The sequence below is a fragment of the Xenopus tropicalis genome, chromosome 7 (assembly GCF_000004195.4).
Source record: "Xenopus tropicalis strain Nigerian chromosome 7, UCB_Xtro_10.0, whole genome shotgun sequence".
In the NCBI taxonomy this organism is placed as follows: Eukaryota; Metazoa; Chordata; class Amphibia; order Anura; family Pipidae; genus Xenopus; species Xenopus tropicalis.
In genome coordinates, this window is record NC_030683.2 from 95,924,441 (window position 1) to 95,948,080 (window position 23,640).

The following is a 23,640-nucleotide window of genomic DNA, read 5'->3' on the forward strand; positions in this document are numbered from 1 at the left end:
TTCCAGGAAACTTATCAGCGGCAAATCTCAGCTTTCTAAATCTATTGTAGGAGATGTAAATCCATTATAGAGTTTGTAAAACATTTACATTTTCCTGCGTGTTATTTAATAGTGACATAATAATGGGAGCAAACTTTTACCAAAACAAGCCAATCAGCATTCAGTGTCTGTTCTTTAAACAGTTTCATTGGTTGTAATTGGTTACTGAACCTTGGGGCCGGTTATTACTTTACCCCAGTATCAAATCTCAGATATCAATTACCAGCTTTGTAAATCTATTGGAGGATATGTAAATCTGTTGTAGAGGATATAAAATATTTACCTTCTCCTGCCTTCCAGGAAGTCACATGGAGGTAACCTATTCTCTATGGGAGGTAGGTATTCCCATTGGCCCATGGGTATTATGGCTATTCCCTAGTTCTCTATCCTTTAAAAGGGAAGGAAATCCATAATTTTTTTCATCTGAGCAACTCCACATTAGCAGGTATGTGGATTTAATGGAGGGCCTGAGGCAAGAAGAGGTCTCAGTAGCTGAGAAGATGCTTTCAACCCTTAATGAACATTAATGAAATTCAGTAAACAAGGATCCCCTGAATGAGGATAAACAAGTGATTGGCAAACTTCTTTATGTAACACTCTAGGAGTGTGAGTCAGGAGTAACTAGCAAGAACATTTTCTGATCCGCCAAAGAGGAGCAATGTGGGGTTATTAATCCCCAGGTGACACCTGCCAAGTGTGGGGACCAGAGTGGAAAGGGACCAAGGCTAATGTTCTTATCCATGAAAGGCACATGCTGATGGGATCCAGTACATTAAGGAGAACATTTATGATTGCACAAGCCTTTCGGCTGGAGAAATCATAAAGGAAACCCCACATGAGTTAAGGAACTCAAGGTTTCGGGCAAATATACCTTGTTGCTGAGCTTTTTTCCCCAAGCAAACTGTCTCAAACAATAGAAAGTCTGGTGCTTAAAAGCTGCTGAAGATTTCCTTATTTAAGAAAGCTGCTCGGCGAAAAAAAACCAAAAAACAAATGAGGTGTTTTTGCCCAAAACCCTGTGTTAGCCGAAAGGCTTGAGCAATCATAAATGTGCCCTTTAGGTTTCATACCTATTGGTGAATCTATATTGTTGATTTTTTCTTCTTCCCCAACTGGATATTGGTGTCTGCCTCAAACCCTTTTGTCATATCAGTGTGTACTGATTTATTTCCTCATAGGTGCAAAGGAAGTGCTTATTGTGTTGGGTTGAAAACCCCCAACATACTGTTCTTCCACTTCAGCTTATTCTTCCGCTTTTTCTTCTTCTTATTCTTAGCGCCCCCCATTTTCTAACCACTACTCCTCCTATAGTTTTTGGGGTATATACACCCAAACTCTCCACACTTCTTCACCCTATAGCGGAGCAGGTTGCTTGTGCTTTTCTAAGTGATCCCGTCCCCCCGTCTTTTTGTGGCACCGCTCTGAACACCCCAATTTTCCCATTGACTTTGACAGGGAAGATTTTCAAACTGCTGCCACACTTACAGCTTTGAAGCTACAGCCCCCAAACTTGAATAACATAATCATGGGGTCACCCTCAATGAAACAGAGACTTTGTTGGATGACCCCAAAGTGGGAGGGGCTCACAACAGCCAATAAAATTTCATCCCATGACTTTAATGGGGAAATTGAAACTGCTGCCAATCTTACAGCTTTGAGGCTACACTCCCCAAACTTGAATCACACAGTCATGGGGTCAGCCTGAATGAAAATATGATAATGGTTGGATGCCCAAAAGTGGGCGGAGCTGTGAACAGCAAATCAGATTTTACCTATTGACTTGGCAGAAATCCAACCTGCTGCCATTCTCACAGTATTAACCCTAGGGTCCCCAAACTTTGCAGAGTTAGGCACCAGGTAACTGCGGTTCAAAGTTAGAAAAAGTGGGCAGAGCCACCAACAGCCAATTAGGGTTTACCTATTGACTTTCAATGGGGAAATTCAACCTATTGCCATTCTCACAGTATTAACCCTAGGGTCCCCAAACTTTTCACAGTTCATCACTAAGGGACTGCAGTTTTAGTTTTGAAAAGGTGGGCGGAGCCACCTACAGCCAATCAGATTTCACCTATTGAATTTTATTGGTTTGATGCCAGGGTCCCAAACTTTGCACAGTCAGTCACTGGGTGACTATGTTCTAAGTTTAGAAAAGTGGGTGGGGCCAACAACAGCCAATGAGATTTCACCTAAAGATTTCATATGTTTAAATTTAAACTGCTGCCATTCATTAAATATTAATACTAAGGTCCCCAAACTTTGAAGAGCTAGTCACCAGCTAACTGCGGTTCAGATTTAGAAAAAGTGGGTGGAGCCACAAACAGCCAATCAGATTTTAATTATTGATTTTCAGTGGGGAAATTCAACCTGCTGCCATTCTTACAGCATTAACACCAGGGTCACTAGTGGACTGCATTTTTAGGTTTTAAAAAGTGGGTGGAGCCTCCAACAGCCAATCAGACTTGACCTATTGATTTTTTTTGGTTTAAATTTAAAATTCTGCCTTTCTTACACTATTTATGTCAGGGTTCCCAAACATTACACAATCAGTCACTGGCTGACTACATATTCAGGGTTAGAACAAGTGGGCAGAGTCAATCCATTTCCACCCATTAAATTCCATTGGTTTATATTTTATCTGATGCCATTATTTAAGTATTAATTCCAGGGTTGTTAAACTTTTCAGAGTTAGACACTGGGTAAATGCCATTCAAAGTTAGAAAAAAGCAGGCGGAGCCACCAACAGCCAATCACATTTCACCTTTCAATGGTGAAGTGTAAAATGCTGTCAGTCTCACAATTTTTATGCCAGGGTGCCCACTGTTTGTCACTGGGTGACAAACAGTTTACTTTTAAATTCAGCCAACTCCACTGAAGCATGGTTCTACTCAGCACTTTCCCAAGCAATACTCCTGCCTATGCATTAGTCATCAAGTTGCACGTTAACAAATTATTTAAAGGTACTTGCATCAAAATGCTCTCTTTGCAGCTCTGTGCTGCTTAGTCCTTCCCGCCTCCTCTCTGAAGTACTGCTGCCCCTATAGACGCAGGAGAAATGTGGCGCTACCACCATCTGAACCAGGAGGTAGTTCCAGGGTTCGCTTTGCACCTTGTGTCTATAGGGGCAGCGCAGTTACATCTAAAGAATAGGGTGCATCTGCCAATTGCACGCTCAACCCTGAAAATGACGTCAAGTGATTGTGTTCAATTTGCGAGAAAATGGGCATGCAGTTGCTTTAATTTAAAGGAATCCCTCACAATTACACCAGATGCAACTCAGTTGCTTCAGACACAACACCTCCTTGCAACTGCAACTGTGCTAGAATTCCGGAAAAAAACCTGCATTTTAGGGAAAATGACGATTGCGTTTGAAATTGCACGTTTTACCTTATGAGTACATGCACATTTGTGCTACCAAAGGACCTATAGAAACATGTTAATAATTAAAATATAATATTTGCTAGAAAGGTGGAAAAAAAGACTCCATAAAACACTCCATAAAGACCCATTGATTTGGGAAAACATATTCAATGTATCTTGAGTAATCAGACAGTGATGTATCATAATCAGCAATCTGTTTCTATTTTCCTTTTGTTTCAAATGTACCTAGATTGTACCAACATTTTTCCTGCATCAATTAAATTTTATTATGTGACACTGTAACATTTATAGGACTCCTTATTATCTTTAGCTCTGTTACTTCAATGCTTGGTCATGTGACTTTAAACAGACTCTTTACAATGTTTATCTCCAGTACAACAATGCTTGGTCATGTGACATGATACAGACATTGTGACATCACAATACCAAAGAAGGGTTACACACATCACAGGCACAGTGGGATCAGTCTATACTCAGACTTGGTGACTGGCAGAGGTGAGTACAAGTTGTGGTCAAATATGTTTATGTTTAATTTATTAGAAAGTTCCTATATAAATGAGCAAGAATATGTAAACTAACCTAAATTGTATTAACAAAGATCATTCTAAATAATGTGTATAAGCAGTATAAAAATATATATAAACCTCAATTAATAAATAATAATAAGCACTTTCAATGTGAATGAAAGTCTGTATTAACACATTTCAGAATTAGTTGCTGCAGCTAAAATTACTTGATGTTTCCCAAACATGACTTTTTATTGCAGTGTCTTGTTTTAATATACTTCAGTATAGCAATCCATATACATTTTGTATTTGTATCCATGGCAGTTGTCTTGATACATTTCACTAATTTCACTGGTTACACTAGAGGTATTTATATTTGTGTGCCTAATATATTTGCATTTGTATGTATTGCAGTTAAAAATCATAAAGAGTCTTATAATTATTACGATTACAAAACTGAAATTCCAGTTTTAGATTTCAATACTGTAACATTTATATGACTCGTTATGATGTTTATCTTCAATACAACAATGCTTGGTCATGTGACATGATACAGGCATTGTGACATCACAATACCCAAGAAGGGTTACACACATCACAGGCACAGTGTGATCAGTCTGCATTCAGACTTGGTGACTGGCAGAGGTGAGTACAAGTTGGGGTCAATATGTTTACTTTATATGAACAGTTTGCAAATCTGTATACACCAGCAGAGATTAATAAAAGTGTTAGAAAAGTCATTTTTAAGATCTTATTGTTGAACTGATTTCAATTTGAATTGAAAGCTGTATTAAAGCATATCAGAATTAGACACAGTGGTCCCCAAATGCCACATTTTTGTTGTTGAGAAGTCTCGTTTAACTATGGTAAAACAAAGATTGTAGTGTAACAGTCCTTTAACATTATATATTTGTATTTGTATGAAATAGAGTTAATGATCATAAAGTCTTATAATTATTACAATGATAAAATCTGCTTGAAAAGCTGAACTTTATATTCAGATTGTATTACTCTTATGATTATTAACTCCAGTTCCTAAATACAATACTAAATGTCTTGTGAAATCATCATGCTTATTGTTTTTTACATAAACATATTTTAATAATCCATCCTTTTCCCTTTTAGACTTTGGTTATACCATGGCCTCTGCTAGGCGCTTTTTCAGAAAACTCTTTAAACCTTTTATTAAACTATGTAACATCCAAAATAGAAGCAAAAATTCATCTAACAACAATGAAAGATCAACTGTGAAAAACAGTGCACAAAACGCTGAAGCTAAGACAAGAAAGGTTTCTGGATTTTTTTCAAAACTTTGTTTTTGTAAGAAAACAAATACATTAGAAGAGGAACCACAAACCTGCACGAATAATGTAGAACTAAACACTGCTGTAAGCAGCTGTATAACAGAGGAAGTGAGAAACGAGCTCCCCGTCCCCTGCAAAGCAGAGCAAGAAAGAAGCACAGACTTCAGTGCCTGCGCAGATGAGGAACAGGTATGTGAGCTCTCCACCCTCTGCTTAATAGAGGAAAGCCCCAAAGAGGCGGCAATTGTGGAACTAGAAGAAACCACAGAATCCGAATGCAAAGATGAAAAGGAACAGAATCTCTCAACCAACAGCCTAGAGGAAGAGAGATCTGAGACCTGCAATGAAAATCAAGATGATTCCACCACTTGCAAAAAGGAGGAACAGAAAACTGAACCTGATTCCCCTCTTTGCAAAATAGAGGAACATCAAAGCAAAAAGAAGAAAAAGACCAGAAAGGTGGCAAAGAAAGGAAAGAAGAATAACAAACAGACCATCAAGGTTGAATTAGAAGAAGAACCCTCCACTATCTGCCTAAAGGAGGAAAATAGCAAAAAGATGGCCAGAAAAGAGAGAAAAGCTAAGAAACGCCTTATCAAGGCAGAAATAGAGAAACAACCAGAATGCGACTCTGTGGGCTTATACAAACCCCTATATGCCTGCAGAAATGAGCCATCCACTTACAAAACTGAGGAATGGAAACCAGAACCGGATTTCACTCCTTGGATGAATAAAGAGCATGAAATCACACCCTTCTTACATGAGAGAAGGGACAAAAAGGAGGCAAGGAAAGGAAGAAAGTACAACAGACAGACTATCAAGGCCGAGGAAAAGAATAAGAGAGAAAAGATAACGGATGAATACAAATCACGCACAAGATTCTATGCGGATGAAGAGAATGAATTCTCTGATGATTCTTGCAAGTACATTGGAGTTCCAGGCCAGCCCTTCCCTGACGGGACTGAAGCCTGGATCCCTGAAATGAACTTGACACAAGAGCATAAAATGGCCCTGCGAGGCAGGGAATGTCTGGACGACAGAATCATTGATGCAGCTCAGTCCTTGCTGAAAATCCAGTTTGAGGCAGAGGGGCTTCAAAGCTGCCTTCTTTCCCAAATTGGATTTCATGCAGTTAAAGGACCATCAGTACAGATTCATTATGACAGTGTAGAGAGACATTGGTTGACAAGCTGCTTTAAAATGGATCATGTGGAGATTGCAGACAGTGCTGTGACTAAACACCATTGCACCTTACTGAGGAAGCAAATAAATGAATGCTATAGTGAACTAGTGAATGATCCTGAAGGAACTATGGAAATACTTGATGTTGATGAACAAGAAAACAATCATGACTGTGGGGTTTATGCTATTGCTAATGCATTTGAGTTCCTGTCTGGCGGAACCCCCATCTGCAAGTACGAGAGCAAGAAAATGAGAAGACATCTCATTGGTTGCTTTGAGAGAAGGAAGTTTACTGAATTTCCTAAAAAAGTAGATGCCTGTGTGGTTGAATTGGAACCCAAACTAAACATTACATGGCTGGATAGAAAATGAGCTGAAACGTAATGAATCAGCTTCTGAATCTAATCTGCCAAAAGATAAGTTACTTCTACTAATTCAAAAAAGGAAGGCAATATCATAGGAAAGGCCAGCCAAACGATATATTCTCCCAGTTACCCTGTAATATTCCAGTTGAAGGAAGAAGAGGAAGAAGTCTGGGAGATAAACTGTTGGGAGGGAGAGGAGGCTGACATATAAAGGCTGGTGAACAGACTGACTTTCCTAAACATTTAGCAAATGCTACAATAAAAATGAGAATACATGTATTACTAGTAAATGTAAAAATAAACTTTTGTCTTTACTAAGGAAGTGTAATGTGCCTCCTTTTTTTCTCATTTAGCAGTAGTCCCATTTTGCTTTATAGCCTACGGTTGAACGAACCTCGCACTATAGCTTGTTCTTTGGGTGCACTTGAATGTAGTAGAAAACTAATTTAAGTAACGAAAAAAAGGCACACACTTAATCAAGGCACACCATATAAAGGATAAAATAAACTTTTCTTTATTTAAATTACTTCTAAAAGGATTGTTAAAATAACGTACAAGGGGAACAGGAAAGGTTAAAAGAGAAAGTCCTATGTTTGTTGGAATTGGAACAGTTTCACTTTCTATATTGCAACATTGTAACAGTGTCGCGAATAGTGATTTTTAGTGCTGTAATTGTTGCAAAGCGACGGTTAGTATTGGGAGTTTGTAAACCTAGCATTAATATATCGCACTGTGTTGGTTACTAAATAATTGCATATATTGATGAGGAATCAAAAATTCCTAAGGTAAGTAAGGATTTCGCCACAGTGATACCTCAAAGATCCAAATCCACCTTGCGTCATTAACACGCGATTAAAAGTGTGTGAGAGTTGTAGTTCACATTATTTCACCATACCCGAACCTCTGTTACTACACACGTAGGTGGAAAATAGATGTTTTAATAAGCATTGGTCAGTTTGACCTTTATTTCAGAACCTGTACTAACTGTCGCTTTGCAACAATTACAGCACTAAAAATCCCTATTCGCGACACTGTTACAATGTTGCAATATAGAAAGTGAAACTGTTCCAATTCCAACAAACATAGGACTTTCTCTTTTAACCTTTCCTGTTCCCCTTGTACATTATTTTAACAATCCATTTTGCTTTATGGCTGAGATTAACTATTTTCTACCATTTTGAGGTTCTGCTTGTGTTTTTAAAATATCCCAGCAGTAAGAAAGAAAGGAAAGGGTTATTTTAGCACTCTACTCTAAGAATGCTAGCAATAATGCAACAAACAGAAAGCACAGATGCCCACACTGAATTAGTCCTGAATGTGTGTTTGTAGAAGTTGCCACACTGGTTGCTGTGATGTAGAAAATGATTCCAATAGACTTGACTAAATTGGAATCTAACGGGAAGAAAAGTTCAAGGGCTTTGGCTGCTGGGGCCTTGATATTAGGTTATCTGGGGGCCCTTGGTGAACCAGTCAAAATTAATGTACAACTGAAAATTGCTTAGAATTATATTTTCTTCATGCAATTTATGGAAATGTTTGTGCTATTTCAATATTGCAACCTATTGAGATTATTGTGCAGTTTGCTTGTCAATATTATTTGGTAATAAAGCTTAATATAGTGCTGATTAGATGTCCAGTCAAATGCATGAAGGATTCTTGTTGGAGTGGCGGTGCTGCCTGGGCAGGTGTATGGGGTCTCAGCAGGCTGGAAGAGTTAGGAGAGAATGTTGAATTATACTGGAACTGGCTAATACAGCAGGAATTCAGCAAATGAACGAAGCTGTCAGACTTCCGTAGGCATGACTTGCGCCTCTGCCCTTTAACAAAGGTTACCTTGGTGGCAATAGCCTTCCATTACTTCCCCAAACACAACAGTATATACAGAAAAAGTGCATACAGTCAAGGAGACCCATGTCTGCACTTTATCTTCAATGCTACTAGCAAAACTATATCTAGAATCGGCTGATATTCACCAATTTCCAAGGATTCAGGCAGGGTAGCATAAATGGTCGGGTATAATTTCTTTCAGAGATGGATGTGTCCACTTTGTTGTATTATCCAATTTCTTAGAGATAAAATAGTATTAATATAGGCCACCCAATGGTGTAACTGCCTGGTGTACAGAGGGTGTGAATGCACCAGGGCTGCCTGCCAAGAGGTTTCAAGGCCCTATGGGAGAAAGTCATGTGAAGAATTGGCACCTTTGGTCTATAGTCACCCAAAGAGCAATTAAATTATTATGGTGAATAAGTGTATCAAATACAATTTAATAGCAAGGTACATGTGCTGTGTAGGGATATTTCTAAAAGCAGCACTAGGCTAGATTTGTATGTAGGTTCTTATTGTATACATGTATCTATTCTAATTGCTATGGCACAGGGGCTGTTTGATTGCTGCAACTGAGCAGTGGTATTCAAAAGTAACAGAGGTAGAAAACTGCACTCAGATAATAGAGCTCATATAAACAGGGTTCAATAATAATTAATATGCAAGGAATAAACAATTACATATGAAAAGATACAAGGCCCGTTAACTCTTTGTGGTAACAGCAACAGTTTGGCACATATCAGAGTATAACTACATAAAAATAGTGCAGCTTTAACAGATCTGTCTCCTCCTGTGGGTTACAAGGTATATTGGCACATGAAATATCCATTAGCCTTAATGGGAGATATATGGGTTCCAGTGCACACCACCACTCTCTAGCGTTGCTATAGAAAAATCACTGGGTAATAACTTTCAGGGAAATGACAAGCTTTGTGGTTGTAGGAAAAACCGTGCCAAAATCTGGCACAACATGGTACACAGACTGTGTGGGTCAGTTGGAAAAAGATGTCCCTTATTGTGCCCCTCATGTCAGTTGCCCCTACCTTAGTGAATCTATCTCTATAAGTGTCAGTGTTGACTTTGAGACCATTTGTGTGCATTGCAAACTGTATTATCAATAAAACAATTTGCACTGTTTTATAAGTGACACTTCTATTGTCAGTAAGTTCCAGTTCAATGTCACTACAGCGTTAGTACAGGCATGGTATCCCTTATCCGGAAACCCCTTATCCAGAAAGTTCCGAATTACGGGAAGGCCATCTCCCATAGACTCCATTATAAGCAAATTATTCTAATTTTTAAAAATGATTTTGTTTTTCTCTGTAATTATAAAACAGAACAGATCCCAAATAAGATATAATTAATCCTTATTGGAGGTAAAACAATCCTATTGAGTTTATTCAATATTTAAATGTTTTTTAGCAGACAAGTTATGGAGATCCAAATTACGGAAAGATCCCTTATCCGGAATACCCAAGGTCCCGAGCATTACGGATAACAGGTCCAATACCTGTAGTTACTAGTATATACGGTATGTTATTTAGTACCCCATTCAATATATAAACATACCTAGTGGGAAACTAACTTAAAGGACATGGAAAGGCTAAGTCACTTGGGGGTGCCAAAATGTTAGGCAACCCCAAGTAGGGATGTAGCGAACCCACGCAAAAATGTTCGCGAACCCGTTCGCGGACTTTCGCCAAAACTCGCGAATATTCGCGAACTTTGCGAACCCCATAGACTTCAATGGGAAGGCGAACTTTAAAACCTAGAAAAGCCATTTCTGGCCAGAAAACTGATTTTAAAGTTGTTTAAAGGGTGCCACAACCTGGACAGTGGCATGCAGGAGGGGGATCAAGGGCAAAAACGTCTCTGAAAAACGCCAAAAAAAAGCGCCAAAAAAAAAAACCGCAAAAAATAACGCAAAAAAAAAAAAACCGCAAAAAAATAACGCCAAAAAAAACCCCGCAAGCTATTCCTATGTATATGCATAGGCGATAAAACGAAGCGAAAAAACGCGGCGGAAAAACCAAGGCGAAAAAACGCGGCGCCAAAAAAAAAAACGCGGCGAACCCAAAGTGGCGAACATCGGCAAAAGTCCGCGAATTTGCGCGAACGCGAACACCCGATGTTCGCGCGAATTAGTTCGCCGGCGAACAGTTCGCTACATCTCTACCCCCAAGTGACTTTAATCGCTTAATTTATACCCCGGGCTGGTGCCCCAGTTAGGAGAAAACAGCACCAGCCCGGGGTACCTGTAGCGAGTGCTTCCTCCTTCCTGCTTTGTTTTGCCAGGACCCCACGACCGGCGCATGCGCAGTAGAGCGAAAAGCCGACTTCTCTGTTAAAAGTTCAGCTTTTCACTCTACTGCGCATGGGCGAGCACCTGAAGCAGGAAGGAGGAAGCACTACAGGTACCCTGGTGCTGTTCTCTCAGAACAGGGGCATCAGCCGGGGTAAAAGGTAGGCGATTTAAGTCACTTGGGGGTGCCTAACATTTTGGCACCCCCAAGTGACTTTGCCTTTCCTTTAAGACCTCAATGAATGCCCAATGATCAAACCCAAGCTTTCCAAAAATATGGAATTAAGATATTTAAAAACTTTGAGAATTTTAGGTTTTAGTTTACAGTTATATACGAGATGGAGTCTATTCATCAAACAGAGATTAACTGGTGGTACAGAAATGTGATTCTTTACTCCTTGTGGCATTTTTTGTCTTAGGGTGGTAACCCCAATGTCAAGGTTGCACCTGCATCCTTCTCATAAGGGACAATATCTCTGACATTCTGTGGTTATATGGCAAATTAGACCAACAAGTTGATTTTACTATTGGTCTCTGGTATATAATTATTGCATCTAAACCAAAACACAGAACATCATGTTACTGAGAAAGCCACAAAACTGACATAACAACCCAATTTGACAGTTGCTGAAACTTAAAATTCTATTTATTGCTATAAAGAAGAAGAAAATACTTTATTCCAACTATACATGGCAGTATTAAAGGACATGTAAACCCCACACACAAAAATTTAATTAGTGAACAGCCTCTTTGAAATCTTTCAATACCTGCCACACTGGTTGTCCAGGGGTTAATAGTAAGGCTGCAACATCTCCTTAATCACTTAGATTTTCTTCTCCTGTAACCCACTTAGCCCCCTCCCTCAGGAATTTGCTTTGGCTGTTGGCTTGTGGGCATGCTCAGTTGTTCTAAACTCAGATTACTAAACATGCCCTCCAGTCTAGCAGCCAGTGAAGAGATGGCATTGCTGGTTCCCATAGAAACTCAGCTCTAGCTGTCTGCTTCAATTTTTTTCTCCCAACCAATTCTACTGCGCTCAACTCAAACAAAGCAGAACTTTTATCAAACAGTTCTGCCTGTGTGAGTCTGTATTCTTGATGAAATGTATGCTGAATAAGGGTCTGTGCAGGGCTGCTGCTGGCCAAATGGGTGCCCTAAGCAGAAATTTACTTTTGTGCCCCCTCCCCCAAATATTAAGGAAGTGCCCCCAATAGAAAGTTCCCCCATACACAGTGCCCCAATTGCCCCCATAAACAGTGCCCCCCATTGCCCCATAGACAGTACCCCCCATAGACAGTAGCCCCCACACACAATGCCCCCATACACAGTGCCCCAATTGCCCCATTGACAGTATCCCCCACTCACAGTGCCCCCAATAGAAAGTGCCCCCATACACAGTGCCCCAATTTCCCCCATACACAGTGCCCCAAGTGCCCCCAAAAGAAAGTGCCCCCAATAGAAAGTGCCCCCATACACAGTGCCCCAATTGCCCCCATACACAGTGCCCCCAATAGAAAGTGCCCCAATTGCCCCCATAAACAGTGCCCCAATTGCCCCCATAAACAGTGCCCCCAATAGAAAGTGCCCCCTTACACAGTGCCCCAATCGCCCCCATAAACAGTGCCCCCAATAGAAAGTGCCCCAATTGCCCCAATAAACAGTGCCCCCATACACAGTGCCCCCATACACAGTGCCCCAATTGCCCCCATAAACAGTGCCCCCAATAGAAAGTGCCCCAATTGCCCCCATAAACAGTGCCCCCATACACAGTGCCCCAACTGCCCCCATAAACAGTGTCCCCATACACAGTGCCCCAATTGCCCCCATAAACAGTGCCCCCAATTGCCCCTATAGAAAGTACCCCAACAGACCAAGCCTTCGTCAGCAGCTCCTTCTCTCTTATGCCGCGGCAACAGGCACTTCGTCTCGTCGCTGATGTGTGACATCATACACACAGGCGCAACCTTATAAAAGGGCCTGTCGCTGCCGCATAAGAGAGAAGGAGCTGCTGAGGAAGACTTGGTATGTTGGTGCGCAGAGTGCGCACTCTGCGTAGGGAGCGGCGGTACTGGGTGCCCCCCTGGGAGTTGGTGCCCTACGCAGAGTGCGTACTCTGCGTATAGGGAGCACCGGTACTGTTGAGACGCTTCTGCTCAGCCACTGCTTAGGCTGAACAACAGGAGTGGTCTGGTCACACATTCCTTATATTAGCACTGTTAAAACAAATAGTAGTATACAATTTTAAATAATAAACTATTAATGTAATGCTATTAATGTAATTTGCAAAAGTGCAGAAAAGCAATTTTACAATATGTTATTCATAGGTGTATATGTCCCCTTTAAAAGATTTTATGATACAGGTATGGGATCCATTATCTGGAAACCCATTATCCAGAGAGTTTCGATTACAGGAAGGCCATCTCCCATACACTCTATTATAAGCAAATAATTTTAATTTTTTTAAATAATTTTCTTTTTCTCTGTAATAAGAAAACATTACCTTGTAATTAATCCCAACTAAGATATAATTAATCCTTATTGAATGCAAAACAGTTCTGTTGGGTTTATTTAATGTTTAAATAATCTTTAGTAGACTTAAGGTATGGAGATCCAAATTATGAAAAAATCCTTATCTGGAAAACCCCAGGTCCCGAGCATTCTGGATAATGGGTCCTATACCTGTAATTACTTTTAATTTTAGAGTTTAAACATAATAATAGGACAAATAAAATCCAAATCACAAGTGTACAGTACCTGAGCTGTGGACTTTGCCTTTATAGAAGAAATCTGCTACCTTTGTAATTGCTTGGGGATTGTAGATTATATTCAAGGGCCTTGTACTAACTTCTAGTCGCCTCTCAAAATCACTGCGAACTGGATTTTTTTCATACAACATTTTAAAAACAGGAGCCTCTGAGCCACTGGCTGAAATACAGAACAATATTTTTTATAAACATATATAAATCATGAAAAGCAGTTGGAAAAATGCATTCACACACAAAAAAAAAAAAATTATCTGAACTAATAATCTGTATTCTATCCTTACTTTTATACTACTGTATATATATTATCAATATACCTCTAAACTTAGGTAGCTGACACCAGCCAAAGCGGGGCCTGTCAATGGAGCTATTGGGGTGTGCACAAAAGGGCAGATCTGTTTTTCTCCACCTCTATAAAAACCGCCTGTGAAGGAAAGCTGACAATCCCTTAAGTGTACCCTTGCCCTAATGGTGGAACCAAGCTCAAAAACTAACAATGGCACTCAACTATTAATAATATATAGCTTCAAAACATAAATGACAAGGGAACAATTGGATAGTGGTTCAACTAGCTATGAAGGATTTGAAAATTAGTTTTAAAAGCACAGATTTTTCAATGCAGTTTGAGCTTTTTTCCCTATTTATTGAAGAAGCCTCCAGCACGCAGAGTATGGCGTACACAGGCAGCGTAGGGCAAGCAGAGTATGGCACACAAGCAAGGTAGAGCAGAGCAGACAGTATGGCACACACAGGCAGATAGGGCAGGCAGAGTATGGCACACACAGGCAGGGTAGGGCAAGCAGAATATGGCAAGAAATTTGACCGGCACAATGAGTGTGATGGATATGGGGCTTAGCCCCTGCGTGTTTATTCAAGATAGCAACTTTCGGGGGCGTACCCCTCCGTCAAGCATACACAGTCAGGGTATGGCGCACATACAGGTAGTGTAGAGCAGGGCAGGCAGAGTAGGGAAGGAGACAAGGAAACCTATCATGTTTATGCAAATGCATTTATGCAGCAGTGGGAAACAGTTACCAGGGCAGGCAGAGTATGGCACACACAGGCAGGGTAGGGCAAGCGGAATATGGCAAGAAATTTGACCGGCATAACGAGTGTGATGGATGTTTGGCTTAGCCTGTGTGTTTATTGAAGATAGCAACGTTTTGGGGGCGTACCCCTTCGTCAAGCACACACAGGCAGGGTAGGGCAGGCAGGGTATGGCGCACATACAGGTAGTGCAGAGCAGGGCAGGCAGAGTAGGGAAGGAGACAAGAAAACCTATCATGTTTATGTAAGTAACTGATTATGACCACTCCGAGATGAACAGTTTGCAGTTCATACATTGACACAATACCAGTAATTCTCCTACAGTCTGTCTGAGGTGTGAACAATGTGGAAACCTACAGTCTGAGTTCTTACAGGTGTGAACAAATACAAGGGCTCACAGGTGTGAATAATACAGGGAATTACAGCCTGACTCTGAGGTGTAAACAATGCAGGGGGCCAGCTAATCTCAGTACTGATATCATTTAAATCTAACACAATAACAAACAACCTATACTATTACTTACAATAATATACCAGTTTTCAACCAAGATTAGTAGTGAGATATTAAAAGAAAATCTCTAATGCCAGTGTATTTAATTTATTGTTTACAATTAAAAATATAATTTTACATGTAATTCCAATTAAAAGTGGAGCTATATGCTCAGTTAAAATAACCTAAAAACAGAAGGATCACCTATGACAATGAAAAAAAATAAACAAAAAATCACTTACAATTGCTTGGACTTAATACTTCTGTAGATCCAATATGAGTATTAGAAGTCTGAGACACACTGCCCAATTCCTTCAGCTAAAAATAAATGCATATGTAGTAAACATTTTCATTACATTCTTAAATCAGAAGGACGATATGTAATGAATTATATAACTGTACAAAGACTACAAAGCAATTTTGACCATGCTTTACAATCAATGCATTGCAGGAGTGCCTTCATTAGTTTTCAGTTGGCTACTATTGGCAAGGTACATAAGACAAATGTAATATTTCACTGTGTGCATATTTAAATTCATGTTACATTTCAGACATAAGTTATCTAAGCGTAAACTACACAAAGTCTACTTAATGTACCTATAAGAACAAAAGTATAAATGCTACAGTGATTAAAATGTTTACTGAATTCATAAAAGAAGTGTGGTAAAAAGGACAAACTTTATACAGATCTTAATTTTCTTAAATTTTTCCTATAATTTTATCTTTATAAACACCACTATTTCACTAGTAATCAGAAGAGTTAAAAACAGAGGCAATGAGCTCTCTACTCCTCCCACAGTCAGGGAGGCAAATATTACATCCCATACAAGCCTTTTTTACTGCATAAGCAATTTTTCACTTTAGCGCAAGTGCAAAGGCCTTCAGCAGTCCTGGACATGCTACGAGTGATACAAAGAGAACCTTGAGGGTTTAATAAAAAAAATTGCCATTAAGACTGCTAATAAACACTAAATAAACATTTAAGGCATTTAGGTTAGCTGGTTCATCTGAAAAGGTTATTAAGTATATGAAGGATAATCAAGCATTACAAAAAAACAAAAAGGGAACAATGGAGTTCAACTAACAGTGCAAATGTTCAATTCAAAATAGATTATTTAAAGGTGAACTAAGGTTTAGAACCTAATTTAATTCAAAGTACTAAATGACTGCAGGAGGGTGCCAGACAGGCAAGATCATCTGATTTGCAAAGTAAAAAGAAGGAGGGAAGACTTGCTGAAAATAATGAATAAATGAATGGCTAATCATAAATAGTGATGAGCGAAATGTGCCGTGGGAAAATTTGTTGCATGTAAAAAAAATTTAGCGGCAAATTGGCCACATCAAAATAGCCGCAGTCAGGTCAAAATGGGAAAAAAAGAGGAGCCTAACAAAAGAGACACAAGTGACAAAAAAGTTGTGCAACAAATTCAATTCACGGATTTTTTGCCATTTCACTCATCACTAATCATAAACACTCTGTTCTGCTCAGTACATTTCCAAGGATTGTCTGTCTCAGTGTGGTGATATGATTTCCACTTCTAGCCAAAAGATATAAATACGTTTTATGTCCCTTTGGATGTCTAGCTTTTTAAAGATTGTTTTTAATGGAAAATACTGCAGAACAAATTACATTTATTAAAAAACAATAATGGATTTTTCATTTGTATGTATAGTTTAGAAGCAGGCAAGTACAACACCAATTACTTACAGGATTAGGATACACCAGATCAGGAAAAATGGTCCCATGTGTAGCAAGATCTCGAAGAAATAACCCATTCAGTTGAATCAACAAAAGAGAAGAATCTCTGCGGGGCAATGACTCAGCTCTTACTGTCATCCCTAAAAAAAAAATTACTAATATTAGAAGAAAAATAAATTATACATTTGTCAAAACACTGCACAGAGGAAAAGCATAACTTAACAGGAAAGCATGTATTAAAGGAGAAGTAAAGTAATTTTGGCATTTTGCTGCCAATAGATTTGTCACATTAGTGACACCTAGAACACTATATTTATTCTGCAGAAAGCATTACCATACCTGAGTAAAGAGCCCTAGAAGCTTTCTTTGTCTGTTTAAGATTGCAGCTGCCATTTTAGCTTGGTCTTCATAGCTTCCTGCTTGTAGTCCAGCCATTAAAGCTCACAGATTACACATTCCTAAGGGTGGGGGGAGTTTTATGAATTCGTATGGGAGGGGGGAGCGGAGAAAACTGCACAGACTCTGGCCCCTGTCATGAAGAGTTTTTCTGGGAGAGGAAGTCAGATACCCCAACAATATGTTTCTTTTGATAGTGGACTCAGTGCAGCGTTTCTGTGAGTGCTTATGGCTGTATTTACATAGACCTTTCTGATAAAGCTTACTTAGTTTTTACCTTTCCTTGTCCTTTAATGGGAGAATCGCAGGTTGGTAACCAAAATAATTGGTCTATTGATAAGATTATACATTATTATTATATATAAGTATTACAATTTCAGATTATCCAGTATTACAGCTCCAACTTGTGATATACTTGTGAATATGTATATAAGGCTCTCTGTGGTGAAAAAGGTGTAAGTGGGTAAATTTTAAGTGTTTATTAAAACATTACTGAGAACGTCTCATGGCAAAACGCCAACACAAAATATGCTACATATAGCTAGGATTTGCAATAAAAACATGTGACTCTCGACCATGAGAAACAAAATATACATATATACAGGTATGGGATCCCTTATCCGGAAACCCGTTATCCAGAAAGCTCCGAATTACGGAAAGCCCGTCTCCCATAGATTCAATTTTAATCAAATAATTCATAATTTTAAAACTGATTTCCTTTTTCTCTGTAGTAATAAAACAGTACCTTGTAACTGATCCCAACAAAGATATAAATAATCCTTATTGGGTGCAAAACAATCCCATAGGGTTTAATTAATGTTTTATTGATTCTTTAGTAGACTTAAGGTATGGACATCCAAATTACAGAAAGACCCCTTATCCGGAATACCCTTGGTCCCAAGCATACTGGATAACTGGTCCTATACCTGTATATCCACCAAAAGGAGCTTTTAAATATGCAAATGCACTTATGCAGCAACAGAGGGAAACAGTTACCAGAAAATTCAAGCTGCATGAAAGGGGTTTCTTGTGCTTCTTGACTGCTTTTCTCCTTGTGCAAAAGAGTGACTGTGCCTCCTTCCAATTTCAGGTTAAGTTTGGCAAATACATTATCTCTCTTTGTAAATGTATTCATGTTTGCTGAATCAGCCATAGGATCAAAAAAATCATCAGACCCTAAACAAAAGAGAAAATCATTACATATTAAAAACTTACATCTATAGAGCAAAATGCAGGGCATAAATTCGGGGAGGAGGGTGTTGTTATTCCACTTCACAGAGCGCTGGTAAGGCCCCATCTAGAATATGCATGCAGTTTTGGTCTCCAGTGCTCAGACGGGATATTATTAAGTTAGAAAGGGTCCAGAGAAGGGTAGCTAAACTGATAAGAGGTATTGAAATTCTCAGTTATGGGGGAAGACTAGCCAGGTTGGGGTTGTTTACAATGGAGAAGAGGGGCTTAGGGGGCAATATTATAACTTTGTTTAAATATATAGGGGGATCATAAAACAATCTTTATTTACCAGTAGGTCCTTCCAGCAGACACAAGGGCACCCATTCCGATTAGAAAAAAAGAGGTCAAGTCTAAATATTCAGAAATAGTTTTTTACAGTGAGAGCTGTGGAATTCTCTCCCCAAATACAGGCTGATACATAAGATTGCTTCAAGAAGGGGGTGAACGGCTTTTTAGCAAGAGAAAATACAGGGTTATGGATGACAGCTCGTAGTACAAGTTTATCCAGGGACTGGACTGATTGCCATCTTGAAGTCAGAAAGGATATTTCCCTCCTCTGTACCAAATTGGAGAGGCTGCGGTTAGGCAGGTTATATAGGCAAAAAAGGTTTCTTCAGATGCTCTGGGGGGGAGGGGGAGTTATACTGGGATGTTATATTTTTTGGTGTAAAGTCATGCTGTAGATTGCTTTATCCATAACAGAAAGTGGTTTATAAAAAGTACTAACACAATAAAGATAATAACCTTACACTTCATCAAATTTGTTTTCTAGAACATTTTATTGAAGTATATTTACAAAATAAATGTAGCAAAAACATACCCATGATATTTTCTGAATCCCATGGTTCCTGCTGTTGTTGCTCTTGTGTTAACTTTTCTATCTCTGCACTTGTTTCCTGGTAATTTCCATACCAACCACCCCAACCTGGAAACCAGGACTGTAGATACTGCAGCACTCCACTACTAGGGCTGTTTTTTAGGCTTGAATTTGGAGAACTAGCAGAAGGGTCTGAAAGGGGTTCTCGCAGATTCTATAAACAATGAATAAAAACATCTGTCAAAGAAGCATTATTGTGCCATTAAAAAAATAATGCTTTAACTTCAGTGGACACAGGAAAAAAAATGTAGGCAAGCCAAATCCTCCCCAAACAGCTAATCTTTGACGTTAATGTGGACGTTAATTTCTGGACCATATTGAAAAGAGTCGTTCTCGCTGCAAACCTACATTTCACACCCTGCGGGTCTTTTCTACCATGCACTGCTGCTTTACCTTAGTGAATTTAAATAGCAACAAGAGGTCCTCTGCACTCGCCCATTATCAATATATAGAATATTAAGACATTTAGTGCCTTAAGCTACCAAGAAATGCACTCCCCTTTAATCAACAGGGATTGTTTGTCCATATATTGCAATATACTTCAAGCTGGCCAACTATGGTCTGGCCAGTCCTACACTCACTTTATCTGATTCATTAAAAATTCTACTGCTTCATTATACATTTAACAAAGGGACAAAGTAAAATATTTTAAATATACTCTAACCTCAGCCATTTCATGCTCCTTTTTAGAGCGCTCAAACACCAGTTCCTGTAAAATCTTTAATTCTTCAAAAGACTGCTCTTCCTCTATGCGATCCAGTTGAGTCTGAAAGATGTAGATTTGTTTTTAGAAATAAAGATTTGGATCAAAGTTAAATAAATAGCTTAACAAAAGAATATGTCAGCACATTTATATACTGAGCTTATTCTTACCCACCGATTGACAAATACTTCATCTTCTTTAGTTTGTAAAGAACTGACCAAGAGAGTTTGCCTTTAAAAATAATTTTTACAAAAAATGAGGTGTTAGTACCACACTTTGGCCAAAATAAGCGCTGGCAAACTAAGCGCTGGCAAACTTTCTGTTTATAGCAGCTGGTCAACTCCAGATTGTGGGTTAGACCGAGCGCTGGCACAATAGTGTGTTTCTAGCAGCTGGTCAACACTACAGTGTGGGTTAGACCGAGCGCTGGCGATTTCTTTCTGTGTTTTGTGTACAAATTGTAGCCAAATTTTGCTTCTAGTTGCTATGTAGCCTTTAAACCAATGAATCACTTTCATGTGTGTGCTAATGAGCTGGGGCTTAAAAGCTCCCTGCTTTTCCACTAGAGCCTTTTTGAGCTAAAGGTAGGTGCAACAGGTCTTAATACTCAGTCACATTGTTTGCTGGGGGACTTTATTTTAATTGCATCACAAACTCAAAGTCATTAGACAGTGTAGGACTCACGTACAATGAGGGGCCTTGACGTTGCACGTGAGCTTACATATTTTGGCCAAAGTGTGGTACTAACACCTAATTTTTTGTAAAAATTATTTTTAAAGGCAAACTAAGCGCTGGCAAACTTTCTTTCTCTTTGTGTATAATTAATGGCTTTTTATCGTTTATAGCAGCTGGTCAACACCAGATTGTGGGTTAGACCGAGCGCTGGCACAATAGTGTGTTTCTAGCAGCTGGTCAACACTACAGCGTGGGTTAGACCGAGCGCTGGCGATTTCTTTCTGTGTTTGGTGACCAAGAGAGTTGTTGAGTTAAGGTAGTTATGGGATGGAACACAATATTTATGTGCAAATACTGCCATAAAAGCCAATTGGATCGTTTTCTCAGTCAATTGAAAGTTCCTGAAACTGCCTTGGCTGCCTCATACTTTACTTTAATGGTAATGACATTGACACTGTCAGTTATGTACATTTTCAGGCCAAGACCCACCTGTACCGGTGATGTCATGTGATATGATCATCAGCATTTATTTATTTATACACTTAAGTTAAAGGGAGGCAGCACAGAAAGATTAAACCTTTTTTTTTTATGGTCATATATAGTTACAACAATCAGCTGGCCAAAAAAAAAAAATCACTTGGCCAAATCAGGCAGATAAGACTGCAGGGCCATTAATCAGGCCACTTTGTGAGCCCCTGGGGCTGATTGGTCCTTGCTATTTGAGATTATCAAATCTGCTCAATAGATAAATGACTAATTTCAAGGCAGATATGGTGGTGGTTGAAAGTTTACGAAACCTTTTGAATTTTCAAAACATCTGTATAAACATGACCAAATCTGTTTTTCATGCAAGTACTAAAACTATGTAATGAGAACCAAATGAAACAAATAAGCCAGGCTAGCATCAAGAGAAGTATGGATAGGAGAAGGTACAGGAAGGTACAGGTGAGCATTTAGGGAAGTAGGAAAAACAAGAATTTAAGGTTCTCTACCTCCTCTTCATTAGTTAATTGAATTCCTTTAATACGGTCAAAATGTTTATCAGTGTAATAAATGGCATCACGAGCTCGATGCAAAATAAAATCCAAAGTTGACCGCCTTCTTTGCTCTCGGATCTCAGAAAGATTTGCATTCAGTGCAAATAGCCACCATTCTTTGCAACTAAAAAAGTAAACACGAGAAACAACAAACCTATAATTGCTTTCAAAACATCTTTCTTTCTGCCTCATTTCACATTTTGAGGGAGGATGAATATTATAACTGAATATGAGCTTTATTTAAAATTTCTCCTTTAATACAATTTAGTATCATTTTTTGGAATACCAATTGCTATAAGTGATATTTAGTGCTAATTATACTTTTTATAATAATGCTAATTTAGTTGACATACCAACACAAGAAGGTTTAAGGATAAGTAAGCCTTTAAAAAAAAGTGAATGTAAAAAGTAATGCAAGTGCTGTTCTAAGGACTTTTAAAATGTACATTCATTTTTTTTTTAATTCCAAGATATTAAGGTACAGTATATATGTACTGTTAATATGAATGAATTTCGTAACAACAGCATCACCTGCTGGTCAGTTTCCCACCGTAATCTAGTCCAGAAACTCATTAAGAAAAAGGGCTGGTCTGTTTAGAAAAAAATATTAGAAACCTTGGACAGCTTTTCTCACATTCTTCCTAACCAGAAGAACATCAGATCAGCCCTCTTTCTTTCTCCAGACAAGTTACTTCGCTGGATTACAGTTGGAAACTGACCAACAGATGATGCTGTTGTAACAAAATGCATTCATATTAAAAGTACATATATCCCTAATATCTTGGAATTAAAAAAAAATGTAAATTGCAAGAGTGTTTATAACAGCTCTCATCAATTTTACATTCACTTATTCAAAAGGTTTACTTATCCTTTAGCAACAGATATAGAACCATGGACAGCCTAATCCTTCTCAAATTACAATCAGCAAGAAAAGTGTACAAAATATATTCATATGTAAATATTATTTATTGTAGTAAATACATTTTAAATGAATTTGAGATTTTTTCCCAGTAATAGATTACCCCCAGAGGAACAATTAAGGGAGTGAATCTTGCCCATTTTTGTCCAGAGATATCATTCTTACTTGGATGTATAGAAAATAACCTATTTGTGGTAGGCAGAACATACTTTTTTCTTACTGGAACATTTGGCTTCCATTTTCTAAATTTCAACTGTCTTTCCTTTCGTTCAAACTCATCCACAAATTCTACAAACTGTTGGTATTGTACCTAGAAGGACAAATATTCATCTACTTAGTTAGATACATTTTTGTTCAAATATCACAATATATTTTGTCTATATAACTCTTAAAATGAAAACACTCATTGTTATTAAAGAGACATAGATTTTATTTAGTGGTTTCACATTAGAAAAAGTATTAAGTACAGCATCACAAACTACCCTTTTACTTGTGGCAGATTCACACGTCTTGCAATGAGTGACAGGATGGTTTATTGGGCACGCAGACAAATGTAATAATACATTGATAATGTTAGAAATATTTTTTTTTTTTACGTATATAGTTTACGAGTATAGTTTGGTAAAATTACTGCATCTTTTCAAGAGCATATATGTATTGTTTCAGTTTTGAAGTTGATGCATTTACCTGAGACAAAATCAGTGGTATCGTCTCGAGACATATATCACATTCAATGCGAGGTTGATGCCTTGATCTCAAAGGCTCTTTGGAACAATTCCTTTTTAGAAGAGCCAAGGTGCAAATAGGCTGCAAGATATATTGATGATCCCGACTTTCCATGCTTTTGTCCATTGCATCCTAAGAAAAAGAAACGCCAAAACTCTTTACACACAAACACT

The 23,640-nt window shown here is 38.6% G+C and overlaps 1 protein-coding gene across 2 annotated transcripts in view; it reads right to left on the reverse strand.

Annotated features, from left to right (window-relative positions):
- Positions 1-23,640, reverse strand: part of vps13d (vacuolar protein sorting 13 homolog D) — a 161,844-nt gene that overhangs the window by 122,182 nt on the left and 16,022 nt on the right. For both annotated transcript variants that reach the window (XM_012967176.2, XM_012967175.2), the window contains exons 8-16: positions 23,429-23,599; positions 22,951-23,051; positions 21,778-21,946; positions 20,072-20,173; positions 19,351-19,561; positions 18,294-18,473; positions 16,911-17,041; positions 15,445-15,520; positions 13,658-13,828 (exon numbers count right to left, since the gene is read on the reverse strand). In XM_012967176.2, the coding sequence (XP_012822630.1) occupies positions 13,658-13,828; positions 15,445-15,520; positions 16,911-17,041; positions 18,294-18,473; positions 19,351-19,561; positions 20,072-20,173; positions 21,778-21,946; positions 22,951-23,051; positions 23,429-23,599 (1,312 nt within the window). The remainder of the gene's footprint in view (positions 1-13,657; positions 13,829-15,444; positions 15,521-16,910; positions 17,042-18,293; positions 18,474-19,350; positions 19,562-20,071; positions 20,174-21,777; positions 21,947-22,950; positions 23,052-23,428; positions 23,600-23,640) is intronic.